Raw genomic sequence first — 24,683 nt, 5'->3', positions numbered from 1 at the left:
GAAGATGGCACCCGCACATTGAATGCAAAGACTTTGGCACTGGTGCCGGCTGAGGAGGTAGGAAGCCGGGTGCCCTCCCCTCTTCTGGGTTATTATGGTGCCCCTGTGGAGCGTGCAAAACCAAATTATACACTTTAGGCCATGCCCCCCATTCATTACCAGAGCCCAGTGTGGCTCTCTACACCCCTGCCTACAAGGATATGACATGTCACGTGACCTCAGAGCAGAGGCGTATCTACCCCTTGGCCAGTATGGCACTCGCCAGGGGCGTCGGCAGAAGAGGGGCGCTGCCCGGAGGTGCCACCCGCGGCCAGGGGGTAGACTTGTCACTTACATAGTAGAGGCAGTGACCTGTGCGACCGAACAGGAGACATGCACAGCAGTCAGTGTACTTAGCGCCGATATCCGGCACCGCACTTCAGTGAGGCAGCTCTAAAACTACAGCTTCCATCCAGCCATTGTTGCCAGCAGCTCCCGACAGCTAGGGCTTCTGGGAGCTGTAGTTTTATTTATTGCTGCTTGAGTTCCACCGCTAGCATAACACCTCATTGCTTTTAATATCCGTATCTTTCATAACAATATGCAGCCTATGTATAAGCAGGAAAAGAACCATCTATATGACCTTAAGAACAGTTGCTTTATTGTGTATAAACTAAAAAGCTTACATTCAAAATAAAATTAAAAAACAAATGCATAAATATATTAATTAACCGTAACTGCAGATGGCAAATCGTTCAGGAAAGAATGGTCTTCGTTTTTTTCAGCATTTATAAAAGGTAGAATACAGTATTTCCAGCCAATAAATGGGTCAGTGGAAAAAGTATTCTCCGTCACTTGTAGAGTGGGATATTTTAGACCAAAGGCAACTCCAATTAGGAAACTGTTCATATAATACAGCCAAGGGACATTCATGTCCATATATCCTGGGATGTTAGCACACAAAACAAATATGAATATTTGAAGAACAAGAAACGGGGTCCAAGAGCCCAAAAATGAGAACAGAAGAGCAGCTGTGAAATATCTCTTTCCTTGGACCGGCCATTTGTCTCCAGGTGGGAATGACAATAGTACGACTGTGCTCTTACCATAGGATATTACCTTCAGAGATTTTATTAATGTCACCACTTCAAAGCAGCAGAAAGCAAACACCAATAAAATGGTGATAGTAAAGGCAAGAGACAAGAAAAAACTTTGGCTGCTGATGTATAACTCGCACTTGTCTATAGGTGGCTCACTGTCCAATACTATTGATTCATAATGAGACAGCAGAACATAGGTAAATGCTCCAGTCCATAATAGGAAGACACAAATTGTGTACAGCAGTCCAGGCCAAATCCAGAGAATTTTTTTAGACTTCACAATTGTGAAATAGTAGTCCACACCAGATACCAAGAAAATTGGAATATGCAAGAGCGCATATGTGCGAGATATAATCTGTGTAAACAGACAGATATGGTAACTGGTGAACCGAACACCTAAAACTGTAACATCCTGAAAGTAGTGAATGGCAGAAATAGCAAATAAAAGTGCAAAGTCTGTACCAGCCAGGGCGATGCAAGAATAGCCCAGGAAACTAGCACTCAAGTTCTTGTGCCTTGCCCAAAATATAAATATGTTCAGGAGTACTTTTCCAGTTAGTAACAGGATCAATATGCAGCTGGGCTCAAGCTGTTCCATGTCTGTGAACAGCACTTTATGTCCAGCCATTGGATCCAGGTCAGATTTGTTTGAAGCAAGAAAAGTGACTATCTTATCAGACATGGTTGCATACAGGATCTCATCCATAAGCAGCTTCTTCCTGGGAAAACAAACCACTGATGTTAGTGTCTAAGTACAACCATAAACATACCTTTGTTAATCTGTCAGGTAAACATTATAATACCTCTAAATACAGTGGTTCCCAAACTGTGTGCCTAGACACCCTTGGGTGCCGCGAGGCTCTTGCAGGGGTGCCTCGGATTGGTGGTCCATAACCAAATCAAATTATTTATGGTCAACGTGTTAGGCAAACCCAGAATTAGTGGCAATCATAAAACATGTGGACAATCAGAAACACAACTCTTTACGCCACCACATAACTGAACCGAAGGAATGACAGATACAATTGATTTATTATTTAATATTTTAGACCTAGGGGTGCTGTTAAAGAAAATGCAGATTCTCTAGGGCGCCATGATTCAAGAAAGTTTGGGAACCACTGCTCTATAATATATCGATCACCTGTAGCGAAGGCAGACAATTCTGAGGATTCTTTCAAGCAAACTCACCTATTCAGGCGAGCCTATCAAATTCCTGAACCGCCCACATACACTTACATCCCATCAGGATGGTCTTTGCAATCTGGTGACTGCTATGCTATAGATAGAGCCTATCATTGTGTATCCTTCCCAATTACCTATAGATTGTAAGCTTGCAAGCAGGGCTTTCCTACCTATATGTCTATCTGTTAGTACCCAGTTTGTCTTATCATTGTTGATTCCAATTGTAAAGCACAACGGAATATGCTGCACTATATAAGAAACTGTAAATAATAAAAAAATAACAGGTCTGACAGGCTTGGTAGCATTCTTTCCCAAATGCAGGGAAGAAACGAAGACACTTACTGACGACAGTGTGAAAAATACTTTAAAATGTTAGATTGTTCTTGCTGCCTTATATTATTTTGAGAGATCCGAGTGCCACCCTTTCCTTGCTGCACTTGGTTCCCCATCTGGCAAAATACTGTGCCACTGGGATAACCGTGAGTGCCATCCACATGCAGTGTGTGTAATTTTTTGCCCCCTTCTTACCTCAGTCACCCACTCTTAACTACAGGGCAGCAACCCCGCAGTCATACAGCTTGGGGCTGCTGTATGGCCTTGGTGCAGGGCTTGAGAAAGGTTGCGGGTGACATGGTCCACAAGGTGGCCAAAAGTCATGGTGGTCACAGAGAATGGTGGGTGCAGGGGCCACCTGACCAGAACAGTGCAGTCAGTGGTCCAGCAGCAGAGCCGCAGTCACAAGCAGGTGCATGCTAGGAGCAGGGAACCATTGTTGCCGAAAAGCAGGTGCCTGGTCAGTGTCAGTCTGGTGTGCAGTCACAAGCAGGTGCACGCCAGGGGTGGATGCCAGTGTCTGGCAGCAGCAGCTGCATTCAATAGCAGAGGTTGGAGTCTCTGCCAGGTTGATTGCGAGATCGGCGCTGAGGCGCTATCTATGCAACACGGCTGCCGCCTATTACAGATGACATCAGGTAGAAGCAGGAAGTACAGTCAAACCAGGCCCCTCTGCATAATTAAGGGGGTGGCTGAATCTACGTCAATGGGCTCTTCTCACCCTATTGAAAGGGTTAGAATAGTCAGCGGAAGTTCCCAGGGCCCACCCTTAACCAAAAGGGTAACAAACTGAGGTAAGACTAACTATGAGGCAGCCCGGAGGAGATGCAGCACAAGATACAGTCAAACATCTGAAAGGGAGATCATAGAAGGCTGCTGTGAAGCTCCTCTCATCCCACTCCTCTATGGTTGGAAGTCTGGGACAAGTATCTGACAAATTGTATTAATTCTATTCATATATTTATGTAGTGTGTGTGTGTGTGTGTGTGTGTGTGTGTGTGTGTGTGTGTGTGTGTGTGTGTGTGCGTGTGTGCGTGCATGTATGTATGTATGTAATGCCGGCGGCCAGCATACAGATAGCTGGGCAAGCGCAAATGAGCCCCTTGCGGGCTTGCTGCACTCGACACGCTGCGGGCACGGTGGAGGGGCGTGGACCCCCAAGAGGGAGAAAAGCTGTCGGTATGCCGGTGGTCGGGATTCCGGCGCCGGGATGCTGGTCGTCGGGAGCCCGGCCGCCGGCAACCTGAAGACCACCTGTATGGATGGATGTTTGTTATGTATAATATTGTGTTTTGTAGAATTCTCTTATTGTATATTATAATTATCGTTTAGATGGTGCCACAAGGGTTCCGCAGCACCTAAGAAAGTACATAAACAAATGCGCCAAACAAAAAAATAAAAAAAAGACTTACAATGTAGGATGTAGGACAAATACTTGGTATATTAAGTTAACATTGCTACATCAGGGTGGCAGAAACCAAGGGTTAGGTGCCATTGTAGGGAATATGGAGTAGAAAATTGTCTAAGACAGGGAAAAGCACATGAGGGGAAAGGACCCTGCTTATGAGAGGTTCTATTCTGATGGGGAGGGGCAGACAGACGGGGTGACACAGATTGGGTAGAAGTGTAGCAGAGGCTTATGATGAGAGACGGCGTAGAAGTGAGCATGTAACAGAGGGTTGGGATGAAAGACTGGTTTGATGAAGCCAGTTTAAAGTTTTGTAGAGAGGTGGATAGTCTGATAGGGAGAGGTAGGGAGCATGACTGCCAAAATATTGGAGGCAGGAATTGGAGGAAGTAATCAGTTGGCTGGAGAAGCGGCATGAGGGCAGGTGGGAGTGTAAATGGAGATCAGATCAGATATGTAATTGGGGAGGAATGGATGAGGGCTTTGTAAGTCAGTGTGAGAAGCTTGAATTGGATTCGGAAGGGGAGCGGGAGCCAGTGTAGGGCTTCTAAGAGAGGGAAAGTGGACGTAGTACACTTGGAGAGGAAGATGAGCCAGACAGCAGCATTGAGGATAGATTGAAGTGGACAGAGGGGTTTATCAGGAAGGTCAGATAGGAGGAGATTACAGTAGTCCAATCTGGAGATGACCAGTGGGTGGATGAGTCTTTCTAGCATCCAGAGTGAGAAAGGGTCGGATCCTGGAAATATTTTTGAGATGGAAACAGCAGGACTGTGAGAGGTATTGAATGTGGGGTATGAAGGACAGGGAGGAATCCAGGATAACTCCAAGACAACGTACTTGAGTGCTAGAGGAGATAGTTGTGCCATCAATAGATAGTGAACTTGTGGAAAGTGAAGTTAGGAGGGAGGCGGGAAGAAAATCAGCTTAAGTGCCTGAGGTTTTTAGGCACTGTTTTCAATGCCAGGAACATTTTGCCAACAGAAAAGATTAGAGACATTCAGAATCTAATTCAGAATCTTTTGAAGTCTATCAATTCATTCTTGTAGGAACGATCTTGGACAGATGTTGTTCTTGTGCAAAGCAGTCTGGTATGCAAGACTGCATTCAGGATGTTTCAATTAAACAGAGTTTGAATGCATTCCAACCATTGATTATCAGCACAATTAATCATTCTTTCACTAGAAAGAGACAGTCTTTCATGTGGTGTACCAGGTCAGAAACTTGAACAAAGGCAGGTGTTTCATCGCCCAGGATTGGCTATCACAACCAATGCCAGTCTCCTGGTATGGTTGGCAACTATACGGAACCATCTGATTGGAAGTCTTAATTCATTTCTGGACCAATGTGCTGGAACGAAGAGCGGTTCTAAACACATTGAAGAAAGCACAATCATTTATTTAGGGGAAAAAACTTATAAAGAACCCAATTGGACAATGCTGCAACAGTACTATATATAAATCATCAGAGTGGGACAAAAGGTTCCCTGGTGATGAGCGAATGGTTTCAGATACTAATTTGGGCCAAGATTTATGTTCCAGCAATCTTCAGTTTTTATCCCATAAATAATTAAATAAAATGCAGACTTTCAGAATTTTCAGTCCATTCATACAGGGAAATGGACTCTGCATCCAGAAGTCTTAAACAGTTTGGTATCAACAACAAAATGTCCAAAGTTTTGTTGCAAAGTCAGGAACCCATTAGCCTTTCTAATAGATGCTACAGTTCTTCCTTGGAAAGGTCATCTAGCTTACATTTCTCACCGATACCCATGCTTCCTTGAGTACTCCGGAAGATGAAGAAAAGAATTCCAGTAATTTTAGTAGCACCAGAATGGCTCAGATGGTCCAGGGATCAGACTTCCACTTTAACAAGAACTTTTGTCTCAGGGGCCGATTGTCAGGAGATCAAGATAAATTTAATGGCATGGCTCTTGAAGCCAAGATTTAAAAATGTACAGATTTCATAACTGTGTCCAGGGATGCTTCTTTTGAATGGAAAGCATTGTGTTTTGCCAAGGCTGAGCATACCCTACCCTTGAGGCAGCTTTTATACATCCCTATTGTCCAGACGTGTCCCCCAAATGGAGGAGGGAGAAAAAAAGAATGTTGGTACTTACTGTTAAATCTCTTTCTCCCCTTTTAAATAAGAACTGAGGAAGAGGTAGGAGGGGAGAATCTTATATACTACTAAAACGTTAACCTCTTAAGTGCTAACTCAACCCCTTTACTACACCCCATATTCAGGAACTGTCCTCCAGATGGACTTATAGAAAAAGATTTAAAGGTACAGTAAGTACCAAATATCTTGTTTTTGAAGTTGTTGCTTTCCTGAAATATATTTTCAAAGGTAACCTTAATCTATTTTATGGTTGTCAAAAAAAACTTTTTTTGGTGAAAAAAAACCTCACAATTGTGGTTTTTATATAACTTTATACTAGTAAGAATAATATACCGTACAGTATATTTTAAGCATTTTACTAAACGCTCAATGAATTACTAGTATTGTTAACCCAGGAAAGCCAAGTTATATCCATCTCAGGTTTAGTTAATCAGCCTATTATCGGAGAGCTACTCAAATAGTTTTTTTTTCTGAGAGATTATTTTTCTGCATTGGGCTTCTGAACAACTCAATGGGTTTTATGGACAAAGCACATGAGTCATCACCATTTAATGCTACACTGGGTCTTTCAAGAATCAGAAAGTCTGCGGCTGTCAATTAAAAATGGCAAATCCTTGAAATGACTGCTTCTTTTCATAAATAATTAAACCTGACTGTGATTGGAGTTTTGCAATTATTTGTAGACCAGCTAAAAAAAGTCACCTCTCTTCCCCCAACATCTGAATCATGCATGACATATGCGTACACTGCTAGTGGCAAAGATAATAAGATAAATCATGAAAGCATCCATATGCCAAACTTGCACAAATGGCAATAAAGGCATAGATTAAAAACGAGATTTATGGTAAGAACTTACCGTTATTAAATCTCTTTCTGCGAGGTACACTGGGCTCCACAGGGAATGACTTTGGGGGTGTAGAGTAAGATCTTGATCCGAGGCACCAACAGGCTCAAAGCTTTGACCTTCTTCCCAGAATGCATAGCGTCGCCTCCTCTATAACCCCGCCTCCGTGCACAGGAACTCAGTTTTTGTTAACAAGTCCAATGCAGTAGCAGGCAAAAGAAACAACAACTGTTAATAGACACACACACCACATTCTCACGACAGGAGAAAGTGTCAGCGGCTAATGCCATACCAACCCAGAGAAGCCAAGTGCATCAGGGTGGGCGCCCTGTGGAGCCCAGTGTACCTCACAGAAAGATTTAACAACGGTAAGTTCTTACCATAAATCTCGTTTTCTGCTGCGGGGTACACTGGGCTCCACAGAGAATGACATTGGGGGATGTCCTAAATCAGTTCCTTATGGGAGGGGACGCACTGTAGCGGGCACAAGAACCCGGCGTCCAAAGGAAGCATCCTGGGAGGCGGAAGTATCGAAGGCATAGAACTTTATGAACGTTTTTACTGCGGACCATGTAACCGCCTTGCACAATTGTTCAAGGGCCGCCCAAGAAGATCCAACAGACTGAGTAGAATGGGCCTTTATAGTAGCAGGAACTGGACGACCAGCCTGTACATAAGCATGTGCAATCACCATTCTAATCCATCTGGCCAAGGTCTGCTTGTGAGCAGGCCTGCCACGTTTGTGAAAACCGAACAGTACAAAGAGAGACTCAGACTTCCTGATAGGAGCTGTCCTCTTCACATAGATACGGAGAGCCCATACCACATCCAAAGACCACTCTTTGGAAAACAATTCAGGAGAGGCAAAGGCCAGAACCACGATCTCCTGATTAAGGTGGAAAGAATACACCACCTTAGGTAAGTACCTGGGACGTGTTTTAAGAACCACCCGGTCATGGTGAAAAATCAGATATGGGGACCTACAAGACAAGGCACCCAGATCAGACACCCGTCTAGCAGAGGCAATAGCCAACAGAAACAACACCTTAAGAGAAAGCCAGTTAAGGTCTGCCGATTCAAGGGGCTCAAACAGAGACTCTTGCAACGCCTCTAGAACCACCGACAAGTCCCAAGGAGCCACAGGCGGGACATAAGGAGGTTGAATTCGCAACACACCCTAAGTGAACATATGAACATCAGGTAAAGTTGCAATTTTTCTCTGAAACCAAACCGACAAGGCAGAAATATGAACCTTGATGGAGGCCAGACGAAGGCCCAAGTCCAGGCCCTGTTGTAGAAAGGCCAAAAGTTTGGCCGTACTAAACTTGTAAGCGTCAGGATTGTTAGATGCGCACCAAGCAAAGTAAGAATTCCAGACCCTATGGTAAATCAGAGCTTAAGCCGGTTTCCAGGCCTTCAACATAGTTTGAATGACCACCCCAGAAAACCATTTGGACCTCAAGACGGAAACTTCAAGAGCCACGCCGTCAAAGCCAACTGGGCCAAATCCTGATATACACAGGGGCCCTGAACGTGGAGATCTGGGCGCTGTGGAAGTAGAAGGGGACGCTCTATCGAGAGACCCTGAAGGTCTGAGAACCAATGCCGTCTGGGCCACGCTGGAGCGATCAGAAGTAGGATTCCTCCTTCTTGCTTGAACTTCCTTATTACTCTGGGCAGAAGTGACACCGGAGGGAACACGTATGACAGCTGAAAGTTCCATGAAATTGCCAGTGCATCCACGAACGCTGCAAGAGGATCCCTTGTCCTTGCTCTGAAGCCGGAACCTTGTGATTGTGTCGAGATGCCATCAGGTCCACATCTGGAAGGCCCCACCTGTCCACGAGGAGTTAAAACACTTCTGGGTGGAGGCTCCACTATCCGGCTTGTACGTCCTGACGACTGAGAAAGTCCGCTTCCCAGTTTAGGACCCCGGGAATGTATACTGCCGATAAGGCTGGCAGATGGCATTCGGCCAACTGAAGAATCTTTGATACTTCCCTCATTGCCATGCGGCTTCGAATGCCGTCTTGATGACTGATGTACGCCACCATGGTGGCGTTGTCTGACTGTACCTGAACAGGTCTGTTCTGTATTAAATGCTGGGCCAAGTTCAGAGCATTGAACACCGGCCGCAGTTCCAGAATGTTTATCGGGAGGACAGACTCCTCCTTGGTCCACCGACCCTGAAAGGAGTGTTGCTCCAACACCGCGCCCCAACCTCTCAGACTGGCATCCATCGTCAGGAGGACCCAGTTGGAGATCCAGAAGGGACGACCCCTGCTCAATCGTTGGTCCTGAAACCACCAGCTCAGTGACAGACGGACCTCCGGAGACAAGGAGATCATTTGAGACCTGATCTGGTGAGGCAGGCAGTCCCACTTGTCAAGAATCAGCTTCTGCAGAGGGCGGGAATGGGATTGAGCGTACTCCACCATGTCGAAAGCAGACACCATGAGACCTAGCACTTGCATTGTCAAATGTATCGACACTTGCGGATGAGATAGGAAGCATCGAATCTTGTCCTGAAGCTTCAGGACTTTCTCCTAAGACAAGAACAAATGCTGGTTTTGATTGTCCAACAACACCCCCAGGTGCACCATGCTCTGAGCAGGGACCAGGGAAGATTTCTTCCAGTTGATGAGCCACCCGTGGGCTTGCAGAAACTGGATAGTCAAATCCAGATGGCGTAGGAGAATTTTTGGGGAATTTTCCAGGATCAACAAGTCATCCAGGTACGGTAGGATCCTGACCCCTTGGCGGCGGAGTACAGTCTTCATTACCAGTCTTCATTTGACTCACGAAGCCGTGGTCAAACCAAAAGGTAATGTCCAAAATTGGTAATGGAGGTTGCCAACCGCAAACCTCAGGTACTGCTGATACGACACTGCAATGGGAATATGCAGGTAAGCATCCTGTATGTCCAGGGACACCATATAATTCCCAGGTTCCATGGCCAGAATAGAGCCAAGAGTTTCCTTACGAAACTTGGAGACCCTCACAAATTTGTTCAAGGACTTGAGGTTGAGAATGGGCCGGGAGGACCCATTCGGTTTCGGGACTAGGAACAGCGGTGAATTTGCCTCTCTGAGCCAGAGGCACCTGTACTACCACTCCTGTGTCCAGGAGGGACTGTACCACCGAATGAAGAGTTTTTGCCTTCACCTGATCCGAAGGGACGTCCGTCAGGCAAAATCGATGAGGGGGACGATTCTTGAAGGATACGGCATAACCTCGAGTGACGACTTCCCGTACCCAGGTATCGGAAGTGGTCTTCAACCATTCCTGGGTATACCCTAGAAGTCCGCCCCCCCCCCCCACCCTGGGGCAGGCTTTTCAGTTTTGGGAGCAGGCTGACGGGCAGCCCAGGCCCGTTTAGGTTTGGGCTTGGGCTTAGTGGGTTTGTAAGCGCGAACCTGTTTTGGGTACGCCTGTCCTTTTGCTTTCACCTGAAGGACGAAAGGAGCGAAATGGAGTACTTTTAGCCTTCGGCATCAAAGAAGCAGTACTAGGTAGACATGCTGTTTTAGCAGAAGCTAAATCAGCCACTATCTTGTTGAGGTCTTCTCTCGAATATCTCCCTTAAAAGGGAGTACCTCCAGGGTTTCCTTAGAGTCCAGATCCACAGACCAGGACCGTAACCAGAGAATCCGGTGAGCCAAAATGGACGTAGTAGAAGCCTTGGCCACCAGAATACCGCCTCTTTAATGTAATGAGAAGCTGTGACAATATAACACAGACATTGTCTTGCATGATCAGAAGCGTTGGAAGGCAACTCCGCCTCCAGCTCCTGATCCCACGCTTCAACATCTTCTGCAGTCCATGTCGCTGCAATGGTGGGCCTATGCACAGCACCAGTTAGGGTATAAATTGCCTTTAAACAACCATCCACACACTTATCTGTCGGTTCTTTCAGAGACGCGACAGTAGTTACCGGCAGAGCTGAGGATACCACCAGCCGCGCCACCTGCGAATCCACTGGCGGGGGTGTTTCCCAATTTTTACTTCGCTCTGCAGCGAGGGTGTAGCGAGCCAGCATCTTCTCGTGAGGCGTGAACTTCTTTCCTGGATTTTCCCAGGACTCCTGACGTATGTCAACTAAATGGTCAGAATGAGGTAAAAACTTGTTTAACCCCTTTCTGACGTTTAAACCTGTCCGGTTTCTTAGGGGCAGCATCAGGCTTTGGGTCATCAGTGATTTGAAGAATGGTGCTGATAGCCTCCAACAAGTCAGGAACATCTACCTGTGAAACAGATTCCCCATCAGACACGTCGGGATCAGTATCTGTGGGGTCAGTATAAACGCCATCCTCATCAGACGAGGAGTCTGGGACGTTGGTGGATCGTGAGTAAGTAATGGCCCGCTTAGAGGACCCCTTGGTCTTAGGCGGGCGAGGGTTAGACTTCTGAGTAGTCAGTGATTGGTTCAATTGCTGTAACTGAGCGGACAGTTGATCTGCCCATGGCAGGTTAACCGCGGGGACCATAAGCGGTTGTACCGGCACAGGAGGTCCCATAGGGGGCGTTAGTCTAGTTACCAGCATATTCAATAGCGTGGAGAAGGTAGCCCAAGGTGGGTCATTTTGAACCCCCGTTGCTACAGTCCCACTTGGGAGTGAGGATCCCCCAGAACCTGAACCCTCAGCTGCTATGTTTCCTCAAATGTGTCTGCAGCGTCACCACCACACAATGAGGGATCAGCTCCAGCACCATTGCCCTTTGTAGCGGACATATCCGAAAGCTCAATACAAGGCAACACAGTACAATATCAGCAGCACAATACCTGACAAGAACCCCCTGTGCAGTGCATCAGCACAAACAGGGAATTCAAGAGGTATATGGTGACTAGCAATCACAGAGAAAAATACACACTGAGTATATCCTGTGAACTACCTATAGTAAATGATAAATCTGAAGCACTTAGCCCTCTCAGGTTATAGAATATAGGGATAGCAATCTGAGTGAGATACACGAAATGGAGGTCACACCGCAGCTATATGCACACACACAGTCACATTGTACAATGCAGAAATTATGAGATGCAATAAAACTGCACTGGACTAGCAATACGGAGTAGTACTATGTATAGCTATACACTCAATTGATATAACAATGCACAGTAAAGACTGGATGTATATCACAGGGTACTTGTACTATATAACCCTGACTAAATGCACCCTCTTAACGAACACTGTCAGCAGACATGTAGAATACTTAAGTGTCCTGTAAAAAGCACAGCGCTGACATGCAGGCGGCTTTACAGAGGAGGATTTGCCCAGACAGTCCCAGGATCAGCTCAGCTTGTCCTAATGGCGCCCAAACGCTGACAGGGAGTGAGAGAGTGTGAGAGTGAGTGAGTGAGTAAGAGAAAGAGAGAGAGAGAGAAAGAGAGATGCAGCTCCAGGGTGGGAACATTTACTCTAAATGGCGCCCTGGAGCTCGGGGAGGAGCTACAGGTCAAAGCCTTATCCCCCTGCTGGACTTCATCACCGGGTACTGTGGGCTTATATAAACGGTTTATGAGAGAAAAGCGACCTGTGCCCTTGCCCTGGTGGTCTAAAGGGGTCCCTGTACTACCACAGTGTCCTCGCCAGCGCGCGTGGCCCACCTCCCACTGGCGGCGCGGGATCGCGATTTACAGCGGGTCCCGCCGGGGAGACCCACTTACCTCCTCCCTGAGAGCAGCCACGCGATCCAGGAGAACAGCGGTCAGCGGTCGTGTGTGTAACTTGAAGAAAACCGGAGCCTCCGCTGTAGGTACTCGGCAACCAGGGTGCGGGAGTATACAGCGCCGCTGGGGGAGGTGATGGAGCTGCAGCAGGAGATGTCTGACTGACATCTAACACAGTCAGTGTCTCTGCAGCAGCCCTTGAAGTCTTCATTTTTCTTTAAAATCTTCTCAGGGCTGCTGGAGCAGATCCCCTGTTGTATGCCTGCTTGCTGCATGGCACCAACTACAAAACAGAGTTCCTGTGCATGGAGGCGGGATTATAGAGGAGGCGGCGCTATGCATTCTGGGAAGAAGGTCAAAGCTTTGAGCCTGTTGGTGCCCTGGATCACGATCCTACTCTACACCCCCAATGTCATTCCCTGTGGAGCCCAGTGTACCCCACAGCAGAAACATTATTGGTTTTAGAACAGTGAGAAAACAATCACATAATCCAGGGTTTCTGTCTAAAGTAATCTGAGCCCTTAATTGTGATTACAAAGAGGACGTATTTCAGGTGGAAAAATATCCCCCTCATAATAAACTCCATCTGAAAGCTTTTTGGCTGTGTTACATCTCAGTTAACAGAAACTCTTAAACAAGCAAGTATAAAAGGCAAGGTTTATGGGATACAAAAGGGATGCAAGTCTGATGCCATTCCTCTCGGAAGTATCCAATACGACAGCAAAAGATGGCATCTTACAGGTCATTTATAGGGTATGCATTTTCTAGGTTAGGGTGTAATATTATAACTCTTTTATACCATATTCCTGGGTCACTGAACACGAGTTTCAAGCCACGTCACAGTGACTGGAAATCCATTCACAATGCAGGCTGGACCCAGGATACTGCCGGTGCTTCTCCTCTGAAAGCACTTGGAGATTACATCATCTCCAAGGTGGGGTATATTGGGAAGAAAACCAGCCCTGAAAATTTATGGAAGAAGTCCTAGTAGGGGTGCGGTCTGATCAGGTGGGGTCTGTTGAGGGGGCAGAATACCTCCTCATAGGGCCTGATTGAACACAATTGCGGCCTTCCTTGTATCGTTTGCTGCAGACCAGGGGCGGATTGGGAACTAAAAGTGGCACTCTAACGTTTTGTAAAAGTCGCCCGACATGGGCTGCACAAGAAGTATAACATACCATGTAGTAATGGCGGCATCACTGTATGGCAGAGTTGCTGTACTGCAGAGATGGAATAACAATGAAAAGAAACAATGCAGTGTACCAAGTGCAGTGGGCTCCCTGTCATGTGTGGGGTAAGGCCACATGACAACACACAAAACAGGCACCGCAAAAATGTTGAACTAACAGAAATCCTCCTGGTGAGACCTATGGCCAATCCGCCCGTCTCCAATGCGGCTCTCCCCATACTTACCTACTTTAAATTTCTTCTCTCCAGGAGAAGCCAAGAGAGGAGACGCTGCAGAAGACTCCGGGGGGACGGGACCGGGCTGTGACATCAAGCCCCGCCCCCACATCGGGAAACGCCGCAATTTGCGGGTCCACGGGAAGGGGGTGGGGCTAAAATGACGATTTGCATCATTTTAACCCCTTCCCCACCACATGGACCTGCGAATACGGGAGATTATCTCCATCCTGTCTGCATCACTAGGGTGCGTGCAGGATGCGGAAGACCTTCCTACTCTTCCGGGGGTGCGGGGGACTACCCCAAAAAACGGGAGCCTCCCGCAGCTTCCGGGAGCGTAGGCAAGTATGGCTCACCCTGTGCAGTGAAAAGTGTTGAGAAACAGCATTCAATAGATTCAGAATTGATGTGTTACACAGGAGGGACAGCAGGTGGAGCCGTCGTATATGTGTTATATAGTCTGTGATGTATTTCTTACACTTGTTTGTTCCGGTCTTCTGAAGGTGACAAGAAGGAGAAAGATGGAGCATGCATGATTGCAGCTCATGTACAGATATACTGTTTTGATTATGTTTGTATTATGATCGGTTCCAGTTTCATTATATAAACAAGTTATACCACAAAGAGCTTTCCAGTGTGTGCCCACTGATTCAAACATAGCTCAGAGGTGATCTTGACTACGCTGGTAAAGTACTCTGTAATGACAACAAAAAGGACCTGTCAAACAACCTGGATTACCTGTTCACACTGCCCACTGTCGTTCCTGGACCAACCAGGGTAGCTACCCGGGTTAGAATATCAGGTTACTGGACCTGGGTTAACCTTTTCACACCGAGCCACAACCTGGCAATAACCCAGATTTTTGCAGCGGTGTGAAAGACGTATAAGAGTGGCGGCATGAAAGCTTTTATGATACAAGAGAGGATATTCATTTTCACTATTAAAAAAGGTATGGGCAGCCAAAGCATAGACTTATTTTTTTAATTGTACTGCAACAAGGGGTCTGCCACACCTTATAAAGGGCATATATACATACAGTGCAAACATAGCAAGATATAAAGTGCATAAAAATGAAAGCACAAAGCAGACTATTAACATTTATACACATACAATTATTAAAACCACATAATCAGCACTGACTGGTTGATGGGTGGAACAGATAGATTCAGAGCCACTGTTTGTAAGAAGAAAATGATGGTGTAGGTAGGGCTATGATCACAAAAGGGATAACTGAAGTAGGCCAATGAAATTGAATTTTGGCAGCATCAATAAAGAAAACACCCGAGGTGAGGCAGTTAATGAATAGACAGCCAGCTAAGAGGAAGCCACAGTCATCAAGAACAGGTGGCGGTAAGTGATAACATTACCAATCAAGCAAACTTAAGAAGAGTACACAATGTATGACCATTGTCTTATAGAAATGTTAGCATGTGTGTAATTCCGGCCATACGAGGAAAGTGCAATAAGTTTCCAGATGTGCAGTGCATGGGTAGAACAGACACAAACTGTCTACAGCTTACAGTTCACAACCAGATAAAGTTCTTGTGTAATGTCAAGGCACACCAAAAAAGTCCGCAAGTCCACTTCCTTCACAAACTTATGGAGCTCAACAGAGGCCACTGGAGAGCCCTGATCTTCTTCGACTATAAGAGTGGTCTGCGACAGCAAGAGAGTTTTGACCAACTGCAGGTTGCTTTTGGGGAGGAAGCATCATATCGAACCATTGTGTTTCAGTGGTTTGCAGAATTTTGAAACTGAAGACAGTCCCTGGAAGACTAGGATGACCTGCGTCAACCATCACAGAGGACAACGTTGCTGCCGTGTGGGCCATAGTGACCATGGCCCAATCAGAGAAGGAGATAGAAATCGCCTCAGGATCCATTGCTCTTGATACGCCATGAAAAGCATATCCTGAGCAAGGTTTCTGCATGATGTGTGCCCCATCAGCTGACTCGAAAACAGGTGGTGACTCGGGTGACTTGGTGCCACAACATGCTGGCCAGGTTTGATGGCAGTTACTCAAACTCTGTCTGGGAGATTATCAGTGGCAATGAATCCTGGATCTCCAGTTTTGCCTCCAAAACCACACAGGTAGCCCAGTGGACCCCAGTTAGAAGACTCCTACAGTCCAGACCTGGCCCCCTGCGACTTAGTGTTCCACAAATCAAGAGTAAGATGCATGGGATTAGTTTTGAGTCAGCGGAAGCTGCAGTGGAGGCCTTTATCCAGCATGTAGAAGATACCTGCTTCGGACTGGTCCAGCTGCTTCACCAAGTGGATTAAGCGCATGCATCTATGCATAGACTCTGGCGAATACTCAAAATGTAATGTTCCCTGAGTAAATAAAATAAGAATTTACTCACCGGTAATTCTATTTCTCGTAGTCCGTAGTGGATGCTGGGACTCCGTAAGGACCATGGGGAATAGCGGCTCCGCAGGAGACTGGGCACAACTATAAAGAAAGCTTTAGGTCTAACTGGTGTGCACTGGCTCCTCCCACTATGACCCTCCTCCAGACTTCAGTTAGGATACTGTGCCCGGAAGAGCGGACACAAGAAGGAAGGATTTTGAATCCCGGGTAAGACTCATACCAGCCACACCAATCACACCGAATAACTCGTGATACAATACCCAGTTAACAGTATGATAACAACTGAGCCTCTCAACAGATGGCTCAACAATAACCCTGTAGTTAAGCAACAACTATATACAAGTATTGCAGACAATCCGCACTTGGGATGGGCGCCCAGCATCCACTACGGACTACGAGAAACAGAATTACCGGTGAGTAAATTCTTATTTTCTCTGACGTCCTAAGTGGATGCTGGGACTCCGTAAGGACCATGGGGATTATACCAAAGCTCCCAAAAGGGCGGGAGAGTGCGGATGACTCTGCAGCACCGAATGGGCAAACTCTAGGTCCTCCTCAGCCAGGGTGTCAAACTTGTAGAATTTTGCAAATGTGTTTGACCCCGACCAAGTAGCTGCTCGGCAAAGTTGTAGAGCCGAGACCCCTCGGGCAGCCGCCCAAGAAGAGCCCACCTTCCTCGTGGAATGGGCTTTCACTGATTTTGGATGCGGCAGTCCAGCCGCAGAATGTGCAAGCTGAATCGTACTACAGATCCAGCGAGCAATAGTCTGCTTTGAAGCAGGTGCGCCCAACTTGTTGGGCGCATACAGGATAAATAGCGAGTCAGTTTTCCTGACTCCAGCCGTCCTGGAAACATATATTTTCAGGGCCCTGACTACGTCCAACAACTTGGAAGCCTCCAAGTCTTTTGTAGCCGCAGGCACCACAATAGGTTGGTTCAGATGAAACGCTGATACCACTTTAGGGAGAAACTGGGGACGAGTCCTCAATTCTGCCCTATCCATATGGAAAATCAGATAAGGGCTTTTACATGACAAAGCTGCCAATTCTGATACACGCCTGGCCGAAGCCAAGGCCAACAACATGACCACTTTCCACGTGAGATATTTCAAATCCACGGTTTTCAGTGGCTCAAACCAATGTGACTTTAGGAAATCCAACACCACGTTGAGATCCCAAGGTGCCACTGGAGGCACAAAAGGGGGCTGAATATGCAGCACTCCCTTAACAAAAGTCTGAACTTCAGGTAGCGAAGCCAGTTCTCTCTGGAAGAAATCGATAGAGCCGAAATCTGGACCTTAATGGAACCCAATTTAAGGCCCATAGTCATCCCTGACTGTAGGAAGTGCAGGAAACGGCCCAGCTGAAATTCCTCCGTTGGGGCCTTCCTGGCCTCACACCACGCAACATATTTTCGCCATATGCGGTGATAATGGTTTGCGGTTACTTCTTTTCTAGCCTTAATCAGCGTAGGAATGACTTCCTCCGGAATGCCCTTTTCCTTCAGGATCCGGTGTTCAACCACCATGCCGTCAAACGCAGCCGCGGTAAGTCTTGGAACAGACAGGGCCCCTGCAGCAGCAGGTCTTTTCTGAGCGGCAGAGGCCATGGGTCCTCTGAGATCATTTCTTGAAGTTCCGGGTACCAAGCTCTTCTTGGCCAATCCGGTACAATGAGTATAGTTCTTACTCCTCTTCTCCGTATTATCCTCAGTACCTTTGGTATGAGAGGAAGAGGAGGGAACACAAACCGACCGGTACACCCACGGTGTCACTAGAGCGTCCACAGCTATCGCCTGCGGGTCTCTTGACCTGGCGCAATACTTTTCTAGCTTTTTGTTTAGGCGGGACGCCATCATGTCCACCTGTGGCCTTTCCCAACGGTTTACAATCATTTGGAAGACTTCTGGATGAAGTCCCCACTCTCCCAGGTGGAGGTCGTGCCTGCTGAGGAAGTCTGCTTCCCAGTTGTCCACTCCCGGAATGAACACTGCTGACAGTGCTAACACGTGATTTTCCTCCCATCGGAGAATCCTTGTGGCTTCTGCCATCGCCGTCCTGCTTCTCGTGCCGCCCTGTCGGTTTACATGGGCGACCGCCGTGATGTTGTCTGACTGGATCAGTACCGGCTGATTTTGAAGCAGGGGTTTTGCCTGACTTAAGGCATTGTAAATGGCCCTTAGTTCCAGAATATTTATGTGCAGGGAAGTCTCCTGACTTGACCATAGTCCTTGGAAGTTTCTTCCCTGTGTGACTGCCCCCCAGGCTCGAAGGCTGGCATCCGTGGTCACCAGGACCCAGTCCTGTATGCCGAATCTGCGGCCCTCTTGAAGATGAGCACTCTGCAGCCACCACAGCAGAGACACCCTTGTCCTTGGAGACAGGGTTATCAGACGATGCATCTGAAGATGCGATCCGGACCACTTGTCCAACAGGTCCCACTGAAAGGTTCTTGCATGAAACCTGCCGAATGGGATCGCTTCGTAGGAAGCTACCATTTTTCCCAGGATCCGCGTACAGTGATGCACTGACACCTGTTTTGGTTTTAGGAGGCCTCTGACTAGAGATGACAGCTCCTTGGCCTTCTCCTCCGGGAGAAACACTTTTCTCTGTTCTGTGTCCAGAACCATCCCCAGGAACAGTAGACGTGTCGTAGGGACCAGCTGTAACTTTGGAATGTTTAGAATCCAGCCGTGCTGTTGTAGCACTTCCCGAGATAGTGCTACCCCGACCAACAACTGCTCTCTGGACCTCGCCTTTATCAGGAGATCGTCCAAGTACGGGATAATTAAAACTCCCTTCTTTCGAAGGAGTATCATCATTTCGGCCATTACCTTGGTAAAGACCCTCGGAGCCGTGGATAGACCGAACGGCAACGTCTGGAATTGGGAATGACAATCCTGTACCACAAATCTGAGGTACTCCTGGTGAGGATGGTAAATGGGGACATGCAGGTAAGCATCCTTGATGTCCAGTGATACCATGTAATCTCCCTCGTCCAGGCTTGCAATAACCGCCCTGAGCGATTCCATCTTGAACTTGAATTTTTTTTATATATGTGTTCAAGGATTTCAAATTTAAAATGGGTCTCACCGAACCGTCCGGTTTCGGTACTACAAACATTGTGGAATAGTAACCCCTTCCTTGTTGAAGTAGGGGCACCTTTACTATCACTTGTTGTGAATACAGCTTGTGAATTGCCTGTAACACTGCCTCCCTGCCTGAGGGAGTGGTTGGCAAGGCAGATTTGAGGAAACGGCGGGGGGGAGACGTCTCGAATTCCAGCTTGTACCCCTGAGATACTACTTGAAGGATCCAGGGATCCACCCGTGAGCGACCCCACTGATTGCTGAAATATTTGAGACGGGCCCCCACCGTACCTGGCTCCACCTGTGGAGCCCCAGCGTCATGCTGTGGACTTAGAGGAAGCGGGGGAGGACTTTTGCTCCTGGGAACTGGCTGTATGCTGCAGCTTCTTTCCCCTACCTCTGCCTCTGGGCAGAAAGGACGCGCCTTTAACCCGCTTGCCCCTATTGGGCCGAAAGGACTGTACCTGATAATACGGTGCCTTCTTTGGTTGTGAGGGAACATGGGGTAAAAATGTAGACTTCCCAGCTGTTGCTGTGGATACGAGGTCCGAGTGACCATCCCCGAACAACTCCTCACCCTTATAAGGCAGAACTTCCATGTGTCGTTTGGAATCTGCATCACCTGTCCACTGCCGAGTCCATAACCCTCTCCTGGCAGAAATGGACATTGCACTAATTTTGGATACCAGCCGGCAAATATCCCTCTGTGCATCCCTCATGTATAAAAGTGCGTCTTTTATATGCTCTACGTTTAGCAATATAGTGTCCCTGTCTAGGGTATCTATATTTTCTGACAGGGAATCTGACCACGCAGCAGCAGCACTGCACATCCAGGCTGAAGCAATAGCCGGTCTCAGTATAACACCTGTGTGTGTATATATAGATTTCAGGATAGCCTCCTGCTTTCTATCAGCAGATTCCTTCAGGGCGGCCGTATCCGGAGACGGTAGTGCCACCTTCTTTGACAAGCGTGTGAGCGCTTTATCCACCCTAGGGGATGTTTCCCAGCATGCCCTATCCTCTGGCGGGAAAGGGTACGCCATTAGTAACCTCTTAGAAATTACCAGCTTTTTATCAGGGGAAGCCCACGCTTCTTCACACACTTCATTTAACTCTTCAGATGGAGGAAAAGCTACTGGTAGTTTTTTCTCTCCAAACATAATACCCTTTTTTGTGGTACCGGGGGTAACATCAGAAATGTGCAACACATTTTTCATTGCCTCAATCATGTAACGTGTGGCCCTACTGGAAGTTACATTAGTCTCATCGTCGTCGACACTGGAGTCAGTATCCGTGTCGACATCTGTGTCTGCCATCTGAGGTAGCGGGCGTTTTAGAGCCCCTGATGACTTTTGAGACGCCTGGGCAGGCACAGGCTGAGAAGCCGGCTGTCCCACATTAGGTATGTCGTCAAACCTTTTATGCAAGGAGTCGACACTGTCGCGTAATTCCTTCCACAGCACCATCCACTCAGGTGTCGACCCCGCAGGGGGTGACATCACGTTTACAGGCATCTGCTCCGCCTCCACATAAGCCTCCTCATCAAACATGTCGACACAGCCGTACCGACACACCGCAAACACACAGGGAATGCTCTGACAGAGGACAGGACCCCACAAAGCCCTTTGGGGAGACAGAGAGAGAGTATGCCAGCACACACCAGAGCGCTATATAACACAGGGATCCCACTATAAATGAGTGTTTTCCCTTATAGCTGCTTTTTTATATATTATATATATATATATATATATATATATATATCTATCCTGCGCCTAAATTTAGTGCCCCCCTCCTCTCTTTTTTACCCTTCTGTGGTGTTCAGACTGCAGGGGAGAGCCAGGGAGCTTCCTTCCAGTGGAGCTGTGAGGGAAAAATGGCGCCAGTGTGCTGAGGGAGATGGCCCCGCCCCTTTTCCGGCGGACTTCTCCCGCTTTTTCTGGAATACTGGCAGGGGTAATTTTACATCTATATAGCCTCTAGGACTATATATGATGTAGATTTGCCAGCCAAGGTGTCACATATTGCCCTCAGGGCGCTCCCCCCCCCCCCCCAGCGCCCTGCACCCATCAGTGACCGGAGTGTGAGGTGTACATGAGGAGCAATGGCGCACAGCTGCAGTGCTGTGCGCTACCTTGGTGAAGACCGAAGTCTTTTGCCGCCGATTTTCCGGACCTCTTCGTGCTTCTGGCTCTGTAAGGGGGAAAGCGGCGCGGCTCCGGGAACGAACACCAAGGTCGGGTCCTGCGGTCGATCCCTCTGGAGCTTATGGTGTCCAGTAGCCTAAGAAGCCCAAACTACCACCTGTTAGGTAGGTTCGCTTCTTCTCCCCTTAGTCCCTCGCTGCAGTGAGTCTGTTGCCAGCAGATCTCACTGTAAAATAAAAAACCTAAATATACTTTCTTTCTAGGAGCTCAGGAGAGCCCCTAGTGTGCATCCAGCTCAGCCGGGCACAAGATTCTAACTGAAGTCTGGAGGAGGGTCATAGTGGGAGGAGCCAGTGCACATCAGTTAGACCTAAAGATTTCTTTATAGTTGTGCCCAGTCTCCTGCGGAGCCGCTATTCCCCATGGTCCTTACGGAGTCCCAGCATCCACTTAGGACATCAGAGAAAATACTTTTTGTGCATCCAGAAACTCACTGCACACTCCTCTACATTGTCAGATAAACATTTTATCTTACAGCCTGAAACCCTTCACATATCATGGCCGTACATTGAGAAATTTCACACTGATTGGCCACTATATGTGCTTTCCTCCCTTAAGGTGCATACACACGGAGCGATATGGCTGAGCGATTTTGATGATATAGTCAAAATTGCTCAGAAAGTTAGTGCATATCGCTCTGTGTGTACACAGTGAGCGATAACGATACACGTCCTTGCCAGGTCACTAGCGCTGGGAAAAATAGATTGTGCAAGCAAGTCAATTTTGACTAAGTCGCTGGAAAAGTTAAAATCGCTAATTTTTTTGTCTTCAGCGATTTTTCCCAGCGATAGCGATCTGCTTCATTATTACCACCTCAGTCAGCGGCGGCTGTGGGTCTAACCATCCTCAGCTGCCGCTGTAACTGATACCTGCTTCTGGGGATTGTTGCATGTGGAAGGAGGTCCACACTGAAGGCTGCTACCACGGAGTGACATGGAGGGAGTGACGGGTGCCTGCCCAATTACCGCTGCTCTCCTCTAGAGCGGAGAGAGGCCAGTTTATGCTCCGGGAGAAGGGGATGGGGGGTGTGTGTTACTGTTGGCTGCTAGAGTGTGTGCTGCCCCGGCACAGTGAGGATAAATGCCGGCTGCTGTGTATTTTTTATAGGACAGGGTAGGAGTGTTTTCCAGGCTAGCTGCTGCTTGTGAATAACAAATGAAGTTATACAAACTTATCTGAAGTTCCACATTCTTCCATTATCTGAATATATATATGTACACATTCTGCAGCATGATACTACATAAAGCCCAGCTGTAGCTCTACCACCACCCAGGGGACTCCTGACAATGTTGGTGGGACAGGGTTAGCCATAGGTCTATGTGACAGGGCCATCGCATCTCTTCCTGTATACAGGGCCACCCCTTATGTTTTATATTCCAGTATATACCTCTTCTGCTTGGAGGCCGTCCCATGTATGCATTACTCCCTCCAGACAGCAACCAGGTTTCATTATGTGTATTATACCAGGAGAGAATAGTAAAACACTGCTGGACTTTACAGTGAAGCCCAGTCGGATCAGTGAGATCCGTGCAGGGCTTCAGTGTGTAAAAGTGTGTGAGTTTAAAAAAAAAAAAAAAAATGCGTGGGGTCCCCCCTCCTAAGCATAACCAGCCCCAGGCTCTTTGAGCCGGTCCTGGTTGTTAGGATACCGGGGAAAAAATTGCTCAGAGGTTCCCCGTATTCTAACAACCAGCACCGGGTTCTTTGTCCGGTCCTGGTTCAAAAAATATGGGGGACAATAGACGTAAGGGTCCCCCGTATTTTGAAACCAGCACCGAGCTCCACTAGTCAGGGACATAATGCCACAGGGGGGGGGGGGGGGGGGACGACGACGACGACACACACGTTTATATTGGTCTCTGCGTCCGTGGCATTGCCCCCCCAACTAGTCACCCCTGGCCGGGGTTCCCTGGGGGAACCCCTCTCCAGGCACCCAAGAGGTCCATCCTCTCCAGGCACCCAAGGGCCAGGGGCGAAGCCCGAGGCTATCCCCAGCACCCCTGGGCGGTGGGTGCCGGGCTGATGGCCAAAAATGTGTAAAAAAATAAAAATAAAAAAATATTGTCTTTTGCTGTGGAACTACAAGTCCCAGCAAGCCTACCATGCATGCTGGTACTTGGAGAACCACAAGTCCCAGCATGCGGGGAATTAACGAGCCTGCTGGGTCCTGTAGTTCCACAACAAAACACCCCCCCCAAAAAAAAAAAACACACACACACACACCGTGATAGTAAAAGTTTATTGACACAAACATGCACACTTACACACCCAAACATACCTACCTAGTGTCCCACGCAGCACTTCAGTTCCCTTGTCCATGTAGAATCCACTGGTGTACCTGTAATAAAAAATAAAAATAAAAAAATACTCACCCACTCTGTAAAAAGCATCCCCCTATTTAAATGAGATAGTCAAAATCTCCCATAGCCAAAACCACTTGCACACTAGTCAAAATTGCTGGTAAAGTTATTCAAAATCTCCTACTGCCAGTTCAAGAGAAATCACTCAGTCAAAATCTCTCAAAGTCAATATCTCTCCGTGTGTATGCACCTTACGTCTAAAGGTGCATACACACTGGGCGTTTTTGCCCAGCGATGATCGCTGACATCGCTGGGCTGAAAAGCGCTCAGTGCATACACACTGAGCGCTTTTCCCCCCTGCCCAGTGATGTCAGCGGGGGGTGAGCGGCTTTCCATAGCAGGAGGCTATGGAAAGCCGCTCACCCCGCCGTTCATCTACTGGTAATACCAGTAGATGAAAGGCAGCCGCCAGCAATGAAGCAGAAGCACACATCAGCGCTCATCGCTTGTTCATGCACACTGGGTGGCTTTGAGCTGAAAGCAGCTCAAAACACCAAATGTGAGCTGCTTTCAGCTCAAAATCACCCAGTGTGTATGGGTCTTCAGGCTGGAGTCTTTTCCCTATTCCTACCTTCTGAAGAAACAGGGGAAATGTTAGGCATCTTCGGCAGGGCATAC

The 24,683-nt window shown here is 47.6% G+C and overlaps 1 protein-coding gene across 6 annotated transcripts in view; it reads right to left on the bottom strand.

Moving 5' to 3' along the window:
- Window positions 1–618: 618 nt before the first annotated feature.
- Window positions 619–24,683, bottom strand: part of GPR160 (G protein-coupled receptor 160) — a 58,883-nt gene continuing 34,818 nt past the window's right edge. For all 6 annotated transcript variants that reach the window (XM_063919601.1, XM_063919605.1, XM_063919603.1 and 3 more), the window contains one exon: window positions 619–1,798. In XM_063919601.1, coding sequence (XP_063775671.1) covers window positions 703–1,798 — 1,096 coding nt within the window. In that variant the 3' untranslated portion in view covers window positions 619–702. The remainder of the gene's footprint in view (window positions 1,799–24,683) is intronic.

The sequence above is a fragment of the Pseudophryne corroboree genome, chromosome 4 (assembly GCF_028390025.1).
Source record: "Pseudophryne corroboree isolate aPseCor3 chromosome 4, aPseCor3.hap2, whole genome shotgun sequence".
Classification (NCBI taxonomy): domain Eukaryota; kingdom Metazoa; phylum Chordata; class Amphibia; order Anura; family Myobatrachidae; genus Pseudophryne; species Pseudophryne corroboree.
The sequence above is the reverse complement of the archived record's forward strand: the minus strand, read 5'-3'. Positions and strand labels throughout refer to the sequence as shown.